Genomic DNA, 20,774 nt, shown 5'->3' with positions numbered 1-20,774 from the left:
CAAATATGATTGGGGAAAGACTTCTAGCCTACTTTTTCAGTTAGAAACATTGCAGCTTTGAAAGGTGGCTGTCAGAAGTTTGTTGGGGCTGAGTGTTTCAAACCTAAAATACAAATCTTTGCATCTATCATTTTAAATGCTGGCAGTCCAGGTCAGCCTCATTCTCTGTGCACGGAAAGGGAGGATTATGTTTTTACAAGTCATCTGTTTCAGCCTACTTCAACATCTAAGTTTACCTGGACAATCTGCCAGTAGTCACAGTTTATTTTTGGAACTATTTCAAGCGACTTTCAGCCATATACAGTCTGGCATCGCCCACTACGTTTACCTTCTGTGGAAATACACCAAGTCATGCTTCAAGTCTTGTGGGAAGAGGGACCTTTCCACTGGGAAAGTTATATTTTAAAACTGTAGATTATTTTGGTACCAGATCCCGACACAATTGCCAGTTAGAAGCACGTCTTTAAAAATGACTTCCTATTTAGCCTAAAAGGGTTCTGTACGGGTTCATTTTTGCATCTATATCCTCACCAGTGGTATATGTTTACAGGTCTTTTTTTAAGCTGTGGAGGGAGGGATCCGTTGTATACCTGCTGGAAGTCATTCCACTGTTGAGCATTGGAGACATCCTTCAGGGTCTTTATAGCCACGAGCTGTGCCTGGTCCATGCCCGGCAGATACAGGTGACCCTTGTAAACCTTCCCTAAAGAGCACTCTCCAAGCTCCTCCATGAAACGCACAGCCGACAGAGGAAGCTCTTTGGCCTTACTCTGCAGGGAGAAGAAGAGGAGGTGGGAAAGAAAAAAAAAACAGAAGAAGTGAGATCAGTGGGTAGAGAGTTGTGACAGAAAAAATTAGATCATTATTTTCTTTGTACTCTTTCCTCACCATTACCCTTGCATGGAAAAGTGACATGTTGACATGAGGTTTACATTGGTGCTTCTAAATCGATGCAGGCGAACTGCCTAATGTAACATCAGATATGTGTTTGAACTGTAAAAAAAAGTACAGCCCAGAGAGCTGATAATTGTTATAATCATACTCAACCTATTACATCATCTCCTAATGACTCCATTTAAGCCTCTGGAAAGCAATGTGGGAAAATTGTGAAATCTGGCAACACGTTCTCAGCTTAGAAACGTCATGTAACTGACAGGTTAGCAGCCTTTAGGAAGAGTTAGCACCTAATTCTTCTGCCAGTAAAAGTGCAAAATACACTGCAGAAATAACGGAGAAAGCCACAGCTGTCTTTATGAGCGGGGACATTTTTTTTCTTTCTGAGTAGGACACAGACCAGAGGTGTGTTTGTACAGCTAAATCCAACAGGACAAACTTTTTATAATTCAGCTGGACTTGATGAAATCTGCGTCTTAATTTAAGAACAATTTACTGCTGTGTTGTAGCTTGAATGTGCCCTTGTAACAATTCGGCAAATGCATTCAAACCCAGACAGCTGATTTCTGTATTTATGACTCATTTAATGAACACTACAGAGTCGGATCAGGTTTAACTGATAACATGATAAAGTAAACTAATAATGTGAATGTAATAATTTAAGAAAAGTGGATTAAATGTGAAGCTACTATTTAAAACTGATGAAAGGAAAATATTTAATTTGTTTATGATGGCATGAGGAATAATGAGGTAGTGCGATAGCAAATAAATGTGGGCATCAATGAGAAATATATGACAAAATGCGACTATCAGTGCTAAGTTGTTTCTTTTAAATTATTTTAACAAATACTGTAATTGAAGCAAAACCACAATACATTGGGCAGCTAACTCTGCAACTCTGATGCAGCTAAGTAGCTGTGCACTGTCCCTGTTACATGAATACACCACGACTAGGAGATACACTATGTATGTGTGTGTGTGTGTGTGTGTGTGTGTGTGTGTGTGTGTGCACGCGCATGCGAGCACACAAAACAGTGTGCAGGAGTTGTTTGTCCCATTTCATATGGTTATTTATCCAGGACTTGAACTAAATTCTCACATCTTAGAGCTGTCCAGGTGATCTCACTCTTGCTGAGATCACCTGGACAGCTCTACAATGTGAGAGTAGCTGTGTGTGCGCGTGCGTGTGTGTGTGTGTGTGTGTGTGAGTGACTGTACATGAAGATAAAAGGTGAAGCGAGGTTGGCAGAGATTTCCAGATTCCAGGAACTCTGAGATGAATAATGAAATTCCTCTGTGAGCAGTGAAGAGACACACACGTCTGTATGAGCTCTGAGGGGGGTGATGTATGTGTGTGTGTGTGCGTGTGTGCGTGTGTGGGGGGGGGGAGGGGGGGCTGATGTTATGAGAGGCACAGATGTTTTTAGTTATGGGTTTGTTTCACCCCTTTCTTTCCTCCCCACACCCAAACCCTCAGATCCTCCTCACACCACCGCAGGTTTGTGTGTGTGTGTGAGTGTTTATGTGTGTCTAAATGGATTGTCACGGGCAATGGCCCCTGGATGACCCTGCAGCAAAGCATGCTGGGTAACAGTCTCACCAAGACAAAGTTGTAGATAAGAAAGACATTCAGCTTGGCAGTAAATTACTGTATAATTGAAGTTTTATGACTCATTAAAAAGGTTTTAAGGTAAAAAATCAAAAGCAAATCCTCAATGACCCAAACGGTCTTGCTCCTAGATTAGATGCATAAACTGGGAACAGACGTGAGAACTGCATTTCTGTAAAGCTTTTTCTTTTTAAGTTTTGAAATCTCAAAATGGATGGCTATGCGATCTGATATGTGTGAACCATATTTCAGGCCCTTGATGTCCACAAAGACCATTTGAAATTCACTGTATAATTCCATAACTGCATGGTTGTCACTCTGAAAAGATTTCTTTGATCTCCTGTATCCTTGACTCTCTGCAGATACAAGGCCGTCATCTAAACGCAGCGAGGAAACACTCCCTTTTTAGGTCGGTGAAACATTTGTTCCATAGCTAAAAAAGAAAAAAAAATTAAATAAACCAGAGATATTAATGGCTTCTGACACTTCTGTGACATTTTGCGGTTCTTTCTATAGCTGGTGATGGTAATATTATACACATTACCTTGAGCATCGGCTCTGCTTTGCACAAACAGACACGCTGTCTATATAATCCTCCCAACACCACCGAAATTATGTGGAAAAAAGATAAACAGACATGATATGACTGAGTGTGCAACCTTGGAAGAAATACGATACAGATCCTAGTGTGAGCTACGTGTTGGCTGGCAGAGCAGCGGCTCGATGATCTACATTACAAAGAGGTGCTGTGACAGAGGGAGGGGAGGAAGGAGAGAGCGAAGGAGGTGGAAGGGATGGAGGGAGAGACAGAAGAAGAGCAACAAAGGGAGATGGATTAAGTGAGACGGAGAGATGTGGAAAGAGAGACAGTGGGAGAGAAATAAACAGAGAGGAAAAGAGCTGCAGTCGAACATTCCTGGACCTGCTGAGCACAGATGATAGAGATCTGAAGCTCCGCCTCAGACAGGTCATCCCTCCTCACCACCGCACACACACACACACACACACACACACACACACACACACACACACACTGAAGCCAGTAACCCCAGCATGCTGCGACGCATCCCAGTTGACACACAGAGGGGCTGTGCCAGTGTTTTGACTCCTGACTCAGTCTGCTCTCATGGCTTAAAAAGACAAATACAGCAACAGAGCACTGATCCAGATCCAACACAGGAGAGTCCAGAATGCTGTGTGAGTATTTGTGAGTGTGTTTTTAGCAGGACTAAAGCAGTGAGATGGCAGGAAGTTTATACTTTGGATATGTTTATCCTGTTTTGTATTTATACATGGCAAACAGTACATGGTCCAGTAACAACTGAACAACCCTCATAATCAACTCATTTCTCCTGAGTTCTTTTTGACTTGCTGTCAGTCTCCAGAATTTGATTCATGGATCCGTATAGCACTGATGATGCAGGATGACATCATGAAATCTGTCCAGTCAGTGAGTCCATCAGACTTGACTTGTACATGCTCATGCTATTTTTTAAATTTTCCATAGGATATGGAAGTCTGTATGTTTAATTTTACTCTAATTTTATTCCTTGTGCAAACACGGATCTAGAGAAAACACCACACCACCGCAGTGTCATGTGCTGTGACTGATCTACCTTCGGCTTGTACGCAGTTGTGAGCATGGACATCTCAACGTTTTGTCCCCGGACCGGTTTGGGCTGGCGCGGGGCAGGAGGTCTGGGGGACTTCTGGTTGTTGCGGCATACGCAAATGAAGAAGAAGAGCAAGGCGATGGCCAATGGGATCGCCACACTGGGAACCAGGATGTACAAGATCTCCATGTTGCTGCCGCCAGACTTGTCTTTGTGGTCTGTGGGATGGATGAAGCGAGGAGAATAATGTCAGACAGGCTATATACTGTAGTACATTATATGACTGCAACAATTTTGATAAATCAATTCGTTATTTGAACAATTTTTTCTGATGTGAAAAAGAGTTCAGTATTTGTGGGTTTTGGACTGCTGATAAAAAAACAAATAAAAAATCTATGTCATGGGGTTTTAGGAGATAGCGATGGTCATTTTTCACTATTTTTCTAAAGTTTTCTATCCAAAAAAATAATAGTTAATCACAAAAATAATTATAAGTTGCAGCCCTGTGGTATACTGATAATAACTGAATGACAAATTAAGAATGATCATTTAAAAGTGTAAATCACCACCAGATGCTGTCAAAACACACTTTGGAAATTAAGAAAAACAGTGTGAGATTTTGCATAACGGGATATTTGGACAACAGATGAAGGCGATCATAAAATGTGAATCTCATTAGCACATACACAACACAATCTAGTCTCTTACCACAGACGGGTATGTCACACAGCTCCATGCGGACCCCCTCGTCCAGCGTGAAGCACCATGGGGCCTCGAGCTTGTTCCCAGGATTACGGCAGTACGAGTGCCCTCCGTTCAGCTCTGGGTAGCGGACGGCCAGGTAGGTGTGGCTGTGAGGATACTGGGAGTTCCACGGCTGACACTGGCGGCCTGATTTAGTCATGCTGACTGTCCCTCTGTAGTCTGCCCCGCTGTTGTTGTAACACTTGTGATCTGGAGGAGAGGAAGGCATCATTAGTTTGGCTAGTATGCCATTATTATTATTAGGCTCGCACTTTCCTTATTTCTTTAGAGTAGGCGGTAATGGATGGAGCTTAACATATAATTCACAGGGTCAGATATGCAAAGTATTTCTCTGTTGATCTGCTGGTAAGGATTAGGACTGACAGAGAGTCTACAGAGATTTTTTTTTTTTTTTTTTTACCAATTACATACAACAAAACTTTCACAAGAATGTCTTTCACAGACTCCATGTGGGCCGGCTACTCAGCGGGCCTCTGCTTGCCAAGTCCGAATCAACCTCCCGCAAGCCAACCTTAAATTTTTTTCCTTTAAGTCATCACCGTTTGCTTTCATGCAAACGGTGATGGCTTCCAAAAATCTTTACAACTATTTTGACAGAATATCAAATTCATAAATAATTAAAAAATAATAATAATAATAATAATAATATGAAGGTTGTGAAAGGGTCAGTGTGAATTTTTGCATCATATTTTTTTTTTTCTGCAGGCAACTCTGGGGTTTGGCTAAAGCTGCAGTGTTAGCTGATTCAAAAGAAAGTATTTGACTGTTTTGATAATCAATTAATTATTTGGCTCATTTTTCAAGCAAAAATGCTAAACATTAGCTGGTTCCAGTTATCAAATGTGCAGATGCACTGATTTTCTTTCTCATGCATGACAGTAAAATAAACATCCTGGGGTTTTGGACAGTTTGTTGGACAAAACGAGGAATCTGAAGGCGTCACTTTGTGCTCTGGGAAGTGGTGATGGATGTGTTTTTCACTACTTTTTGACATTTAATAGACTAAATAATTCTCAAATAACCGAAAAATAATCTGCACACCACAATTTGCCAATAGAGTTGGTTGTAATATCGGAGCATACCTGGATGAACCAATAAGCAATGTTAGAATAGAAGCCACAGAGATGCCTCTCCTCATACAGTAATAATAATAAGCTCTATTAGCAGTGATAATAATAATGCAGTCAGCAGTTGACCATGTCTTACTCTTGTTTATGGGCTCGGCCATGGGGATACCGATCCTCAGGCAGTTGGCAGCCTCGGGGCTGTCAGAGGCAGCCAGGTCCTCACAGTTGGGCAGTTTCAGTCTCTTCAGGATGATGGGGTTGGAGCGGGCGATGATGTACTCTGTCTTACACAAGTCGTTCTCCAGGATCTCACATTCATCCTTACACAGGTCCCGAGGTTTGTCGGTCCCAGAGCTGCGGTCGCACGTCGGGAAGGCAAAGTGGCAGAGAGAAGGGATGGCAAACTGGGAGCAACGGTCGGACAAATGGTTGGATGTCCCGATCATGGTGAAGGCCGCTGGAAAGAGGGGAAACGAAAGTGCTGTTCACTCTTTCCAAAGTTCATCAAAAATACTTGACGAGAGGAATTTAAAAGTGATCCTTTGCTCTCTTTATAGCTAACTTTTGAGCATCTAAACACATGAAGGATCAAAGCAGGAGACTGACAATGAAAGCTGCAGCTGTAAATGTATGATTCATAGTCATGCTGTACGATTATTGCAAACATATGCTTTTCTGTGCTTGTGATTATCAGAAAAGCAGCTCTGTGGGGGGTGAAGGAGAAGACAGGCCATTAAAATGTGGATAACTTAAGCTGGCTGTTATCCAAATGCTCCGACAGCACATGTTGCTCCAGTAAAATGAAGATCAGTGAAAGTGATATTAAAAACCAAGATGGGTGAATAGCTACCGAATGTGGATGTTCTGGGTATGAAATGTATGATTTACAGTCCGACTGTAGGCTTATTACGACCGTGTCGCATCATAAATCTTAATTATCACTTGTCCTTGATGTTTCAGATTAGACTCTGAGTTCGGGGCCTCTTTGTCCCTGAACTGTTCAGGGGAGATGCTGACAGCTGCACGGATGTAATCAATAACACACATTAAACTGACCTCTGAGGACATGTGCACGCAAACACACAAAACAAAAGCACAGAAGCAGAGACGCAGACATGTACGAAACAGTATGTGGGCCATTTGTGCTCCATACAGAGCGGTGACCCTGCTGAACTTCCTTTAAACTCAATAAGTGACGTCCTGTTTTCTTCCGACAGCACACAGTATTAATTAAAGTTCACGATCTAAGCAGTTTTCATTCACAGACGGTTTGCATTGATGTAGTGTATGAGGAGAAGGCAGTTTTACAAAGATGCTCTATCAGCTCTGGTTGCTGGAGACATACAGTGTGAGAGCAGGGTTTGGATAGTCAAGACAGAATTGCTAAATGATGGTTGAACTACTGAACTCACTGGAAAAAAGCAAGCTGTCAGCTTTCCTCTGGCCGTCAGCCACAAGAGAGGAACAACTATTTTGTCCTTATAAACAGTATGAGGCTTTGCTGATCTGGCAGCATTCAACTAAGGTGCATATATTTGTAACAGGATGTTTAAACTTAAAGAGATAGTTCAGATTTTTTGAAGTGGGGTTACATGGGGTACTTATCCATTGATAGTATATTACATACAGTAGATGTCAGTCAACACGCCCCCAGTCTGGAGAAGCAGGCTGGATTCCTACATGAAAGCTAAGCAATCTGCTGCGGTGGATGGGGGCAGCAACAAAACTCATCTTAGCCTTCTAAAGAAAATCCCACCTTAAAAAACTACATCAGCTGAGGTGTACTCTATATTTAGAATATTTTCACTGCTTTACTTTAAGGTCAGACAGTGAATTCCAACTGGAAAATGAAGCTTTAATATCTCTCTCTTTACAGCCAGACTCCACTGAGAAAAACAGTGATTTAACGTTGCTGTACACAAGAGCTGCTAGTGTACCCCTGCCACAAATATGTATTTTGGCTGTCTTATTGTGTGACTTTGGCATCAAAGGGGGTTAGTTCTGATTCACCAAAGTCACACAATAACACAAACTCACTAACTTTTCCAAGCAGCAGTAACCTAGCAACTCCAGTGTTCTGCTAGCTAAAATTACTGCTTTTCTCAATGGAGTCTGGTGGCTTTGATGAGAGCATAGACGGGGAACTGAAGCCATTAGCCGCTTCCCTAATGGAACAGGCTGCCTGATGAAAAAGGTAAAGCAGTAAAAATACTCTCAATAGATCACACATTTAAACTGTTTTTAACTTTTTTAGATTGCATTTTTTGTTGGTGGCTAAAATGTGTTTTGTTGCTGACCCCATCCACAGCAGTACATTGCTTTGCTTGTGTGTCTGATTCCAGCCTGCTTCTCCAAGCTGAAGGCGTGCTGACAAACATCTACTGTATGTTATACACTGACTATGGGTAAGTACCCCATACAACCCCACTCCAAAAAATCCAAACTATCCCTTTAAAGTGAATCATCCCCAAAAGCGTAAGAAAAAGCACATTTAAACAGAATCTGTTTAGACTAGTTGAAATTGCACAAAAACTGCAGGCATAAAATGCATGTTATGAATGAATGCAACCTACTGTAAAAGCAGAAGTATATTTAGACCTTTCTTGAGATTCTTAAGTACGAGCAAAACTAATTTCTTTCTTTGTAGACAATCTCACCTGTGATCTGGGTCTCGATCTCGCCCTGCATCTGCAGCGAGTCGACGAAGATGCTGCGGTTTCCAATGAAGCGGGCGCAAGCTATACCTCTGTACGGCTGGCAGAATCCCTCTTCATCAAAATCGTCCCTGACACATAGAAACAACAACAGAGGACAGAGTGGAGAGAAATTTAAGGTTAGTTACAGATATCTCAGTTAAAACACACTTTTGCAAATGGAAGAGCAAGAAAAAAAATATGTGCATTATGCTAAAAACTTTACACACTAATTGTATACACTGAAGCATAATACCCATATTTTTGTATTTTTTATATACTTTACATACTAGAATTAAAGGTATACTATGCAGGATTGACAGTTGCTGTTTGTTAACAACTTACAAGTGAAAGTAAAAGCCACCCCGAGATTCACTCTCATTACATTTGCCGTTTTTTTTTTTCTTCTTTTTTTTCTCTGCACTGTGTTGCTTGGATGCCTCTTGCTCGCGGTCTGGCACCTGGTTGCTTCCTTTTCCTAAGGGCTGACTTCACCTGAGCGCTGTGGGGGTGCACGGCTATAAACTTCCCAAACACAGAAAGGCAGAGGACAGAGTCTCTGCAGAGAAATACACCACCAAACACTTCTAGCGAGGACTGAGGTGGATTACTTCTGTAAGAGTCTAAACATTGTTCTTAGGGATATCCTGCAAAGTATACTGCACCTTAAAGCATTGTAGCACAATGCCTATTTTTTACACACTTCTTACTTTTACTTTCTTCTTACTCTCTGTGCTATATATCAGAGTGAATGTAACGTATCACAATTTCCCCCTGGGGATCAATAAAGTATTTCTGATCTGATGACTTCGGCAGACAGAGTTACAGATGCCCAAGTGTGCTGCAATACATGGAATTTCCACTAGAGGGCAGTCTTTGTTTGAATATTAGACAAAACCAATGAGTTGCACCTCAGTGGAAGGAAGGGGCCGTTTCTTGTTGCTAATCCTAAACCCAGAAAGAGGGTTCCCTTTGGCTAAAAGATAAATTATACTCAAGTCAAAGTCACAGATCTGAAACACACACATACACACACATCCCAATTCACAGCGCAGATGTAAAGCGCATTAGGAATTAATGTTTGGCTGTTTGACTTTATTCCTGTTTATGGCAGAGAGATGTCATCATGAGCCCTAATCTGAAACACATGCAGAACGAAAGAGAGGGAGAAAGAGAAAGAGTTGATGATCACGCTTTCACAACTTCTACTTCCTTGGGTGACTCTTGCTACATACATTCCCCGTTCTTGCCTTTCTATTTAAATCCATTCATCTCCCTCCCTCTGTCGTGTTCTACACAAATCTCTCACCTCTCTCATTCCTTGTACATACACTCTCTCATACGTGCGCGCGCACACACACACACACACACACACACACACACACACACAAACCACATGCTGAGCAGCAGGCGATTCGCTCAGTGTGAGATCACTGTGTCATGTGCTTTAAATTGTGCCATATGGGGACTTTAAGACCAGGCATAACCACAATATATAGGGGGTGTGCATGATGCCACTGCGCATGCACACACACACACACACACACACACACACACACACACACAAAACCAAGCAGAGAAGAACCATATTGTAGCTATTGGCTGATTGAAAGTACATCCTTGTGCTTCAGACACTGCTGCTCGAGTAATGGCAAACAGAAGCTCTCCATTTGTTACTGACCACACTGTGAAATCTGGAAAATACTTAATACATTAAATTATAAAGTGGAGAGATGCCGTCTTCAGAGTAATGATAACACAAATAAACATTAATCTGGATTCTGACTTCTTAATATTATCACTGTGATCTACATGCTTGTTCCGCTACTTTAGGCTAATTGAACAATACTCTACTTCATTTAAAAAGCTAATGTTTTGATCCCGTTTCATGAAAACACACCGCTTCGTTTCACTTGTGTTTAACTGTAAAACAAAGCCTCTCGAGGTTTAACGCATCATTATCATTCAACCGTGTCAGGCTGCCTTCGTTGACGAGAGTCAGGTAGTTTACAAGGGATGTAACAGCGTGTGAATTACACTAATTAAAAGGTGTAAAGATGCAACTGAAGACAAAGTGACAATGACGCATGCACACACACATAAATGAATGGACATCCATGTGGGCTAAAACACAAAACACACATAGTTACGCCAAGGGTGTGCAAGTTTGGTGTGAGTATGGGGGTCATTAGGTTCTCTCTCTGAGGAGTGTTAAGTGACTGCAGGGCCAAGGTCAGCTCTCTCCCTCTACCCCCGTCCATACAGATCTAAATGGGCTTTCCAGACGTGGACACACACGTACACACACACACAGGACTACAGAGCACTGGTCTGCATACTGCCGATTCCTTGGAGATACGGTAACATTACATTTACAGCTTAATACAGGTTTAAGCAGATTTTATCCTCGCGATATGTAATTTCCTACTAAAATGTGGAAATCGGTAATAATGAGTTCATGTTGCGGTGTGCCTGCAGACGGCTTAGCACCCCTTCATCAAGCCACAAGCTCACAAACTGCTACATCTTCAGATATTTTTCCTTTGGCAAAGCGCTTCATCTCTTTAGGTGAAAATCATGTCTGGCATTGGCGCTGTAAGAGGAGAGTCTTGTCATAAAATAGCTGCCACTGTGAAAACTACTTGAATGATTTGAGGGATTGATGATTGATCGGGCTGCAACTGGTCTGGATATAACGGAGCAGAGTATGAAAAGCCAGCTTGGAGCATGAGAGAAAACACACACACACACACACACAGGATACAAAGTGAGGGCTGGAGTATGTCCAGGCGGCCGAGAGGTTAGTTTGGTTGTGCGTCACAAGGGGATGGCGGACACACACATCCACACTAACGTCAAGCCACACACAGACAAGTAAATGACAAGGGAGAGCAGACGATCCGCCACAATGCAGCCGGATCCCTGCAGGCAAATTACAACTCTGGCCAGTCAGAACGGCCTCAACCGAACCAGCTCAGCCCAAAGCACAAATCGGCCCTTGCTGCTTTCTTTATTTTAATTTCATTTCACTCAAGTCGACTTGGATTGAAAGCCGTGTCTGAGATGCATATTAAAGTGTCTGTATCCTGTCCAGTGCAGCAGAAATGACTTATGTCTAAAGAGAGAAATGGGTAGGAAAGACTCATCTACAATAACATAATCGCTGTGAGACATCTGAGGTTTTCCAAAAGTCTTACTTGAGTTTTGTTTTTGTGTATCCATTTGTTTCTGTGTGTCTGTGTGTGTAAGCTATCCCAGGCAGGGAGAGCCAAGTGCGGTTGCTATTTGTGTAAACAGTGGATGGCTGTTCAGGCCTTTTATTTTACACACCAACGCCACGGGCCCTCTGTGTAATGTTTTATAATAGTTAATTACAAGGAGAGGCTTTTCCCTCCGAGACCCGATATATAATCCAGATCTAAACAGAAAGGCGAGCCTCACCACAGAACTTAAACAAGGTATCAAGGACATTGATTCATTGTCCAATTACATTTTTTCCAACCTCGTTATTTATTCGGAGAAGCGCTTGCTAAGCAGCAATGCTCTTTTTCCAGCACCACCCTGATTCACATCCATATGGTTGCATACGTTCACACCTGGGTGGTGCCAGGACAGTGAGAAGCAGACTGCTGGAGACACTTTGAATGCCAGCTGTTTTGGAAGTGATGAAAGAGATGTGAGCAAACAAGCCAGCAGAGAAAGTAAAATATAGATGGTTTAACGTCACTTTAAACTCCAATTTTCCTAATCTGATTATATCAAAGACAGTAAGAAAGACAAGTTACGCAGCATTTGAACTGGCAACATCCACCCTACCAGAGACATTCACAACCAGAGGATCTACCAAATTTTCCCTTGACTCATGTGGGCGTTGATACGGAATATAAAAGCTCTGGATTAGCCCAAGGATCATAAAAATTAGATGATATGAAAATGAGAAATGAGAAGAGGTCAAATATATCTGCAAGGCACCAACGACATACTTAGAAGGCCTCAAACTCACACAACAAACGGCTGTATAAACACTAGTTTGTATATTATCTTATAATACTTATATAGACACATGCATGGGCACATAAAGGAGGCTAAGATGATAAACTGATAAACCAGATACTGATGACAGGATGAAGTGGGCGGGTTTGTGTGTGTTTTGACTGCAACAATGAGACACAGAACATTTGAAGATAGATCTGTGTTAACTAACAGTGTTGTAAGACATGAGATCGGCCTTGGTCTTGAGAGCACTTTTTGAAGTTCTTGGTCTCGTCTTGGACTCAACCACATTTTTACTCTGTCTTGTCTTGTTGGACAAAGTGGAATTGGAATATTATTTCAAGACTGGTCAAGACCACAACTGCAGGGATATCACTAAATCGCTTGTGCAAGAAAGGAGTGTTTAATAAAGATGGTGAAGTTGATTTCAGCACCTTAGTGTTTGCGTGTGTTTGCTTATAGACAACATATTAAAATTCTCACACATAAAATTCACTTCTGCAATGCCTTTTGATTATTTATCATGCTATTTCTCATTGTACATGTATACATACACACATGGTAAATGGACCTGCACTTGTATAGCACCTTTCTAGTCATCCAACCACTCAAAGCTCTTTTTACAATATGAGTCACATTCACCCATTCACACACATTCATACACTGGTGGAACAGCCATCGGGAGCAATTTGGGGTTCAGTATCTCGCTCAAGGACACTTCGACATGCAGACTGCAGGAGCCGGGGATCGAACCGCTAATCTTCTGACTGGTGGACAACTCGCTGGACGATTCGCTCTACCTCCCACAGACACCCAGTAGGGCAATAAAAGAGGTGAACAAAGTGGAATCTTTTGTTTTTTGTGGGTGCGTTTACAGGAATGTGGATCGTTCAGATCAGTTTGGGAAGTGACTATGGTGTGCATGTTCCATATTTTATCATAAGTGTGTCATGTATTGTGGGAATCACACTGGTCTGGTCTTGGTTGCGACACGGTCTCAACCTTGCAAAGACTTGGTCTTATCATGGTCCGGATACACTCTGGCCTTGGTCATGACCTGGTCTCAGTTTAGGTGGTCTTGCCTACAACATTGTTAACTACTATGGTTTTTTACTGAATAGATAGAAACAGAGACGCACACACACACATACACTGGCTTAGAGACAAGAGCTAAGGTTTGACAGCTGCTGACAAATCTATCGTTACAGGAAAGGGAGAGTTTTGAGGGAAAGCTGGGGAGGTTGAATGTAAAACCCACAAAAATGGATGAATCACTCAGAGTCTCACTTAATCATCCTCAAGAAGAAGCTCACTTTGGCACTAAAGACAAAAAGACTGCATTCCTTCAAAACTCATAATCTATCAAAACGATGAGTCTCTCTTATGTTGCTGTCTCTGCAGGAACTGTTAATACTCCTCATTTCATGTCCATCCTTCCCTCCACCTCTCTCTGTCTCTGAACACAAGGTTCTCCACTGCAAAAATGACTATTTGAAGCACATTGCCAACAGACTGCAACAATGAACCAAGTGCCACTCCACAATGCAAAAGCATCATCTCAGTGACAAAGGTGGTGATAAGTTGGTTTATGCCAAAGCATCCACAATTCTCTCCTTTGTTTCACTGTCAATGTGTGATCTATCCACACCCCATTGCTAGACTTGATACAAAATTTGAGGCATCATTGCTAAACTGAAACCATCTCCTAAATGTTGAAACTTTTTGCATCTTTAAAGTACCTTAAAATACCTCCAAAAACAACTTAAAAGGCGTGACACTACAACTGTAGCACATGCTCTGTGTATTCCAGAACAAACAAATTTAGGTCAGGATTTCATTGTTGGGTTTGTACTTTGCCTTATGTTTTAATTACAGAACAAATCTTTCAGCCCTCTGTATGTAAACTTGGGTATTTCTCATCAAGGAGCTGTGGGCTGGGATGACGGGTCTGTGTTGAGTTTTGGGGTTAAGAGGATGTTAAACTCAACGCTCTTTGTTGGAGGGGAGGGATAAAGAAAGGATGGGACTTTAAGGGTGAGGAGGCAAGGGGCGGATCCCGATGACATTTTAGATTTCAGGGTTTCGTTTGCAGGAGCTGCTGTGGGTGCTGAGTGAAGAGGAGATGAGCTGCCAGCAAGATGAGGCCACAGCTGTTGGATCCTGATTGGGGATGCCCCTCAGCGTGTTAGATGTGTGTTTTGATGTTTGAAACTGTGCTGAGTTTTAAACAACAATGAGCTAAGAGACAATTTTGGGGGGTTGAGGACTTACTCAATACTTAAATTAAAGGCAGTAGGTTATTTTTAAAAGGAACATGCTAGTGGTTTTGCAAGTTTTAGCTCCTAACCTAAAAATCTGATCTGATTTGACCTCTAAATCTGATTTAGAGGTTATGTGATTTGTTGTATCTTACCTAAAATGTGCATAAACACTGCCATAGTTCTTTAAAGTTGGTTTGTAGTTTTATTCTAAGGTTATTTTAGGGCATTATTTTGCAGTGAATGCGTTCTTGAGCTCAGTGACTCACAGAGATACTAAACTGTTGTGCTGAGTATTTGTGAACATGTGTATGGTGTTAGATAGATTAGATGTGTGTGTGTGTGTGTGTGTGTGCGTGAGTGTGAGTGTGTTTGAAGGGAAGGTGTCCAACAAAACAAATCAAAGACACTTGTGGGTCTGGAAAAGAACGGATGGACATGAGAGGATGAGAGGGGGAAAACAATAGACAATCGTGTGGTCGCCGTCCTCACGAGACTGCATTTCCTCCCTGGAAGTGAGTCTGCCACAGATCATAAAAAAAGACCATGAGAAAACAAAACCTGCTCAGCATTAGTCAGCCCACTTACAATTACGAAAGGTACCACAGAATTTGTACTCAGCGAAACATAAATACAGCATGTCGCAAAAGTATTTTGTAGCTTTATCGGATGCAACGTCGGTGAAATGTACACTGACATTTTGCAACAACCAACAATAACTGTCGGGCAGTGATTTATAATGGAGTCCACTTCTAGACAATGTACCTTAATTATCATAGGAGAAGTGCATGCATGTGTGGTTGCAACGTGTAATGATCTCTCACTGACAGAGAGCCAAAATGGCCACCAGAGGCTGAGGTTGACTGGGGTCTGTGGCTGCCAGTGGCCCGTGACCGCACTGGGAATGAACAGTGAGGGAGGGCAACTAGGCACTGCATTAGGATACAATGGAAAAAGAACAAGTCCTCCTGGGTCCTCGTGTTACTACTGCTCACTGACTGCAACAATAGAGGCTTCTGTCAGAGAGAAGGACTGAGAGATTCAGAGTGGACCAAGAGAGGAAGGAGGCAAGAGGAGAAATAAGAGATGATGTGGAGAGAACATCACGAGTGGATTTGAATGGGTAGGTTTTCTTATTGTTTTAAATCACTGACTTTTTTCAGTGTAGCAGCATCTTTAGTTATCAAATTAAATATTCTTCTTAGTTTTTCTTGTTCCTTGTTTTACGCCTTTTCCTTTGTCTATTCTGGTTGAAAAGAACACTATTAAAAAATGCAAGGGGCTGTACTGATCTGTGGATGTTGCTTTAGGTAATAATAAGAGAATGTAAGACAGTGGGTCCAGATTTCCTCTTAGACATTAGTTCAAGGTCCAGGCAGTTTAACACATAAAGCGTCATACTTGTGTTTGGCCATGCCGTTGAACTAGTAGCTGTCGGTTGGTCACCCACTCTAGAGCAGAAGACTGCACTTCAAAATAATAGCCTATTCCAGCCGACATTGGGTGAAAGGCAGGGTACACCCTGGACAGGTCGCCAGACTATCACAGGGCTGACACAGAGACAGACAACCATTCAAGCGCACATTCACCACAGTCACCAATCAACCTAACCTGCATTTCTTTGGACTGTGGGAGGAAGCCGGAGTACCCAGAGAAAATCCATGCTGTTACGGGGAGAACATGCAGACTCCACCCTGGGTTCGAAACAGGAACCCTCTTGCTGTGAAGCAACCATGCTAACCACTGTACCACTGATTGAATTTAGCTTGTGATGTCAGGTGACCAAAATTCGAAGTCAGGGCGTCAAATGTCAATGTCAATTTGACGTAGAACACTGACAACAGATGATATCTGATATTTTGTTGGTTTTAAGTTGTGTTGTTGAGTAACCAAGATCCAACATCTTCTAAACATCTCATGCCAGCGTCATCTTGATGTAAAATAATGACATTTAGTTGTAATTATGGAGAATAAAACCCAATGTATGCAAACCGTCATAATGTTTATATCCACACAATATGAAATTATAACACTGTAAGACATTTTAATTACCTTCAACACAATTGTCAAAGAATCTAATGTCTTTCTGGTGTCATACTGACGTCAGAAGCCAGCTGGGCAGTTTAGGTGATACATGCATTAGTCTGAAGGCTTACTGGGTGCCAAAACACCCCATAACCTCATGCTAAATATACAGTTCTTGTATTTATTTCAAACAAGAAATTGTTTCTGCATTACTGTGAGTCTGAGGAAACTTTAGAAAAGACATAGCAGGCACGGTTCAGTCCGAACAGTAGATGCTAAAGCTTTTATGACTCTTATATATGTTTGGCATTTCACTAAGTGCAACTTGAATGCCGATCTTAAACAGTCCATAAAATGCCTCCCAGAAATAGATGTTGGTGCTGCTCTCTGCTGAAGTATTTGTTGTCAGGCCCGGTCTTTCATGACTGCGGATGATACTAAAGAGTTTTAATAACAGGGTTAACACATACATGGTGATTTGACACGCAGGAAAAGACCCTACATCAATGCCGTCACTCCTCACAACGCTCCTGACCCGGTGACATCACTTCCCCAGAGGACTGTAGGGTATCAGCGGCGGGGGTGGGGGTGGGGGTGGGGGGGGCGATTGGGGTGTGAGGGTGTCAGTTAGCAGGATAGAGGGGAAATGTGTCTCCTAAAACCTAACACAAACCCAGTGGTGTTTAGACAGACACGTACACACACAAACAAACGGAGCACAGGGGTTACACAGTGAGATCCATTACTAGAGGTAAGTGCGAGGAGGAGGAGGGTGGGAAGATTGTGTTTGACTAATCACTGACCCACTGGGTGTAGAGATCCTTGGGAAGAAATAACAGTTAAAGAATGTCGAGGAAAGCATAAGAAACAGTAAAGGAAATGTAAAAATATGGGATACAGAGGAGAGACAGTTAAATTAAGTCAGAGAGAAAAATTGGGAGGAAGAGAGATTGAGAGATAATTGAGGAAAGGAAGGCTGAGGACTGGAAACAGTTATGAGCTCTAGGCATTACGTTCGACTGCTGTTGAACAATGTAGTATGTGTGTGTGTGTTATCCAAAACATCGTTATCCCCCAAATGTCTTCTATTTTTCTTTTGTTGCTATTATTGAATTTACACCCGACAACTTGTATTAATCAAGTCCATCATGCCTCAATCAGGAGGGTCCGACAGGATATGAAGCATGCTTTGATTTTTAGCGCTGACAAAGGAATATTACAAATATAGCGGTTTCGCGATCTATTTTTATAAAACTTTTTTCCTCCCTACTAACTCCATGCTTGTTTTCCATTTTTCTTGTGGCTGTAAAAATTCCTGCCTTTAGTTTTTCTTATTAGCATTCCTTGAATTGACTCCAGGCTGCCTTGAAACATCCGTGTGGAAATAATAATAACAGGAAAAGCAAAGAAATCACCAAAGAAAGAACATGGGAGAGAGATAGCCAAGAGCGAAACTACTTCTGTGATTTAGACAGCATGTAACCCCCTCCTCTACACACACACACACACTTTTCCTGGATGATTTACGACAGCTCATTGCCTAGATCACAGATCCCAATCTGAACACACAAAGGCAGACACTTAAAACAGACAGGAGGACACATGTTTTGGCTGACTGGCTACTGACAGTGCTCAAGGAACAAGAACGCACACGTTTAAACACAAGCGTGGCTTCCTGAGGAAAGTGGAATAATCCTTGATGAGAGCCATTAAGAGTCACTAAAGACATTCATTGTGGGGAAGGAAAACACTGTCGCATGGTGGAGCCCATAAATAATCCCTCTTTACACACTCTGCCATCAAAGGTGTCGGTAGGACACACAGAACAAACAAAAAGGGCTTAAGTCTGGTTACAGGATACCAGCTCAGTACATTCACACAAGGCTGTAAAATAAAGACGATGACGACATGCTTCTATGTCTTTGTCCGATGTATCAATGTTCAGTTATGTCAAATTATCAGTGGAAAATATGAGATTTCTGGATACTCTCACAGCGGTCATGAATTCACCCATTGACAGTAGCCCCATTATACCAGAATCCAATGCAGCTGCAAGACTTACTGATGACTTATACACTAGCTAGTCTCTGCTCACATAAAACCCACATCCAATATTCAGAGAATTCATGTTGTCTGATGTTTCGGGGGATTTTTGGGAAAATAAGTAAAGACGCTGCTTGATAAAGCTCAAACAGACGAGCCAAGCTGAAGGAATGTGGGCACAACACAAAGGTAAGTGAAAGCACTTCATCACAAAATGCCTCTATGGTGGGACACACTAAAGAGTCCGAGAGACAATATGGCTCCAAATCTTCCAATAAAAGATAATATATAGGCTCCTGCACTCTTAAAATACAAAGGGGCCTAACCAGCACATTATTCAGTTGGAACAAGGGCCTGACATGCACTCTCAGAGTTGTCACCAATATTTACAACACAGCCCGTAAGTATGTGTTTATGTGATATCTGCTTGTCTGTGTGTTCGTGAACTTCCTGCCTAGAGTCGTCTCAGAGTGGAAAAACTGCTGCAAATTGAACGAGGGAAGAGAAAGGAAACAAAGAAGAGGGATGGCGAGTTTTTGATGTTCTTGTGCTACACACTTTTGTAACTTGTCAATTTAGTCTGAAGCTTGAAGCACTTTCTCCTGTAAAAGTGGAGGGAAAGTAAAAAAAAAAAAAATTCAACATTAGCACACGCAAACCACCTCCCTTTTCACGCACTCTGTCTCCATCAATTGATCTGTCCCCTGGCTGCCCGACTAAGACAGCCCACCCACATGCTGGCCTTGAGGGACCAATCCAGGTTACACCGACAACTGATATTTTTGCATATGAAAATGATTTTATCTTCAGAAAAAATATGTCTGGGAGCAGAAAAAAGGAGTGAATGCAGGCATCTAGAATGCCTCAATGAAATCTGCTCTCATTGACAAGCTTTTTTTTCTGACTGTTGACAGCCTGAGACTGTTTGTACTGAACCTCTCCCCATCCACACAGTTCACTCTCAGGACACTGTAAGACAGTTTGGGCTTTATTCCACAGACAATATTAGATTTGTCGCAAAGGGAAATGACAAGCAACAAAGTTCATGATCCTGTTAACACCAATAACATTGTACAGTATGATAAGGTCCCGAGGATGCCTCCACACAGAAGTTTATCTGTAAATATGGGATTTAAAGATCAGGAGTGGACTGCTGCAGGTGGGGTCGGGGGTGGGGAAAACCATAAGGTATACCGCAAAACTTCAATTAATAGCCTGGGCTATTATTTGCTTAATCACTGAAATCAACAGGCCTATTTTTGGGACAGGCGCCTATATGAGACAGGCCTTAAATTACTTTCACACAAATCTGTTGCTCAGCAAAGATGGGGAATACAATCAAATTGTTTATTTAAACCAGTATGAATATTACTTGTATAGAATTAGGCTTCAGATGATATATCAATTATGAATCATTAATTTGATACGACTCCAATGGACAGCACACCAGAGAGTGAGAGTTACAGTTACCGCATCCGGCATATACCGACACAACATCACTTTATCATGTTAAAACAATTCTCACAACTTGGATTAATGTTAATGAAAAACTCTTTTGATTCTCTTGATCTGAGGACCCTTATGGACTACAGGAATATGACTTGCAGGGTAATTGAGGAATGGTTTTATACATCCAAAGAACTTCTAACTTCTTTAGTTTTTACTCCTGATTGACTATTATTTCAATTTCATTCATTTTTATGTTGCTGTGAGTCTGTTTATATGATAATATCAATGTTTATCCCAATTGTATTGCTTAATCTTTACAATTAAGTATCACATCAGTCTTCATTTGACCAGACTAGAGTTTTGAA

The 20,774-nt window shown here is 41.8% G+C and overlaps 1 protein-coding gene across 2 annotated transcripts in view; it reads right to left on the bottom strand.

The window, feature by feature from the left end:
* The window catches only part of ror1 (receptor tyrosine kinase-like orphan receptor 1), a 154,202-nt gene that overhangs the window by 6,870 nt on the left and 126,558 nt on the right, over positions 1-20,774 (bottom strand). For both annotated transcript variants that reach the window (XM_049588453.1, XM_049588454.1), the window contains 5 exons: positions 8,606-8,733; positions 6,088-6,405; positions 4,825-5,070; positions 4,120-4,334; positions 591-770 (listed from right to left, as the gene is read on the bottom strand). In XM_049588453.1, coding sequence (XP_049444410.1) covers positions 591-770; positions 4,120-4,334; positions 4,825-5,070; positions 6,088-6,405; positions 8,606-8,733 — 1,087 coding nt within the window. The remainder of the gene's footprint in view (positions 1-590; positions 771-4,119; positions 4,335-4,824; positions 5,071-6,087; positions 6,406-8,605; positions 8,734-20,774) is intronic.

Source organism: Epinephelus fuscoguttatus, linkage group LG10, assembly GCF_011397635.1.
Source record: "Epinephelus fuscoguttatus linkage group LG10, E.fuscoguttatus.final_Chr_v1".
Classification (NCBI taxonomy): Eukaryota; Metazoa; Chordata; class Actinopteri; order Perciformes; family Serranidae; genus Epinephelus; species Epinephelus fuscoguttatus.
Note: the sequence above shows the minus strand (reverse complement) of the source record. Positions and strands in the feature narration are given on the sequence as shown.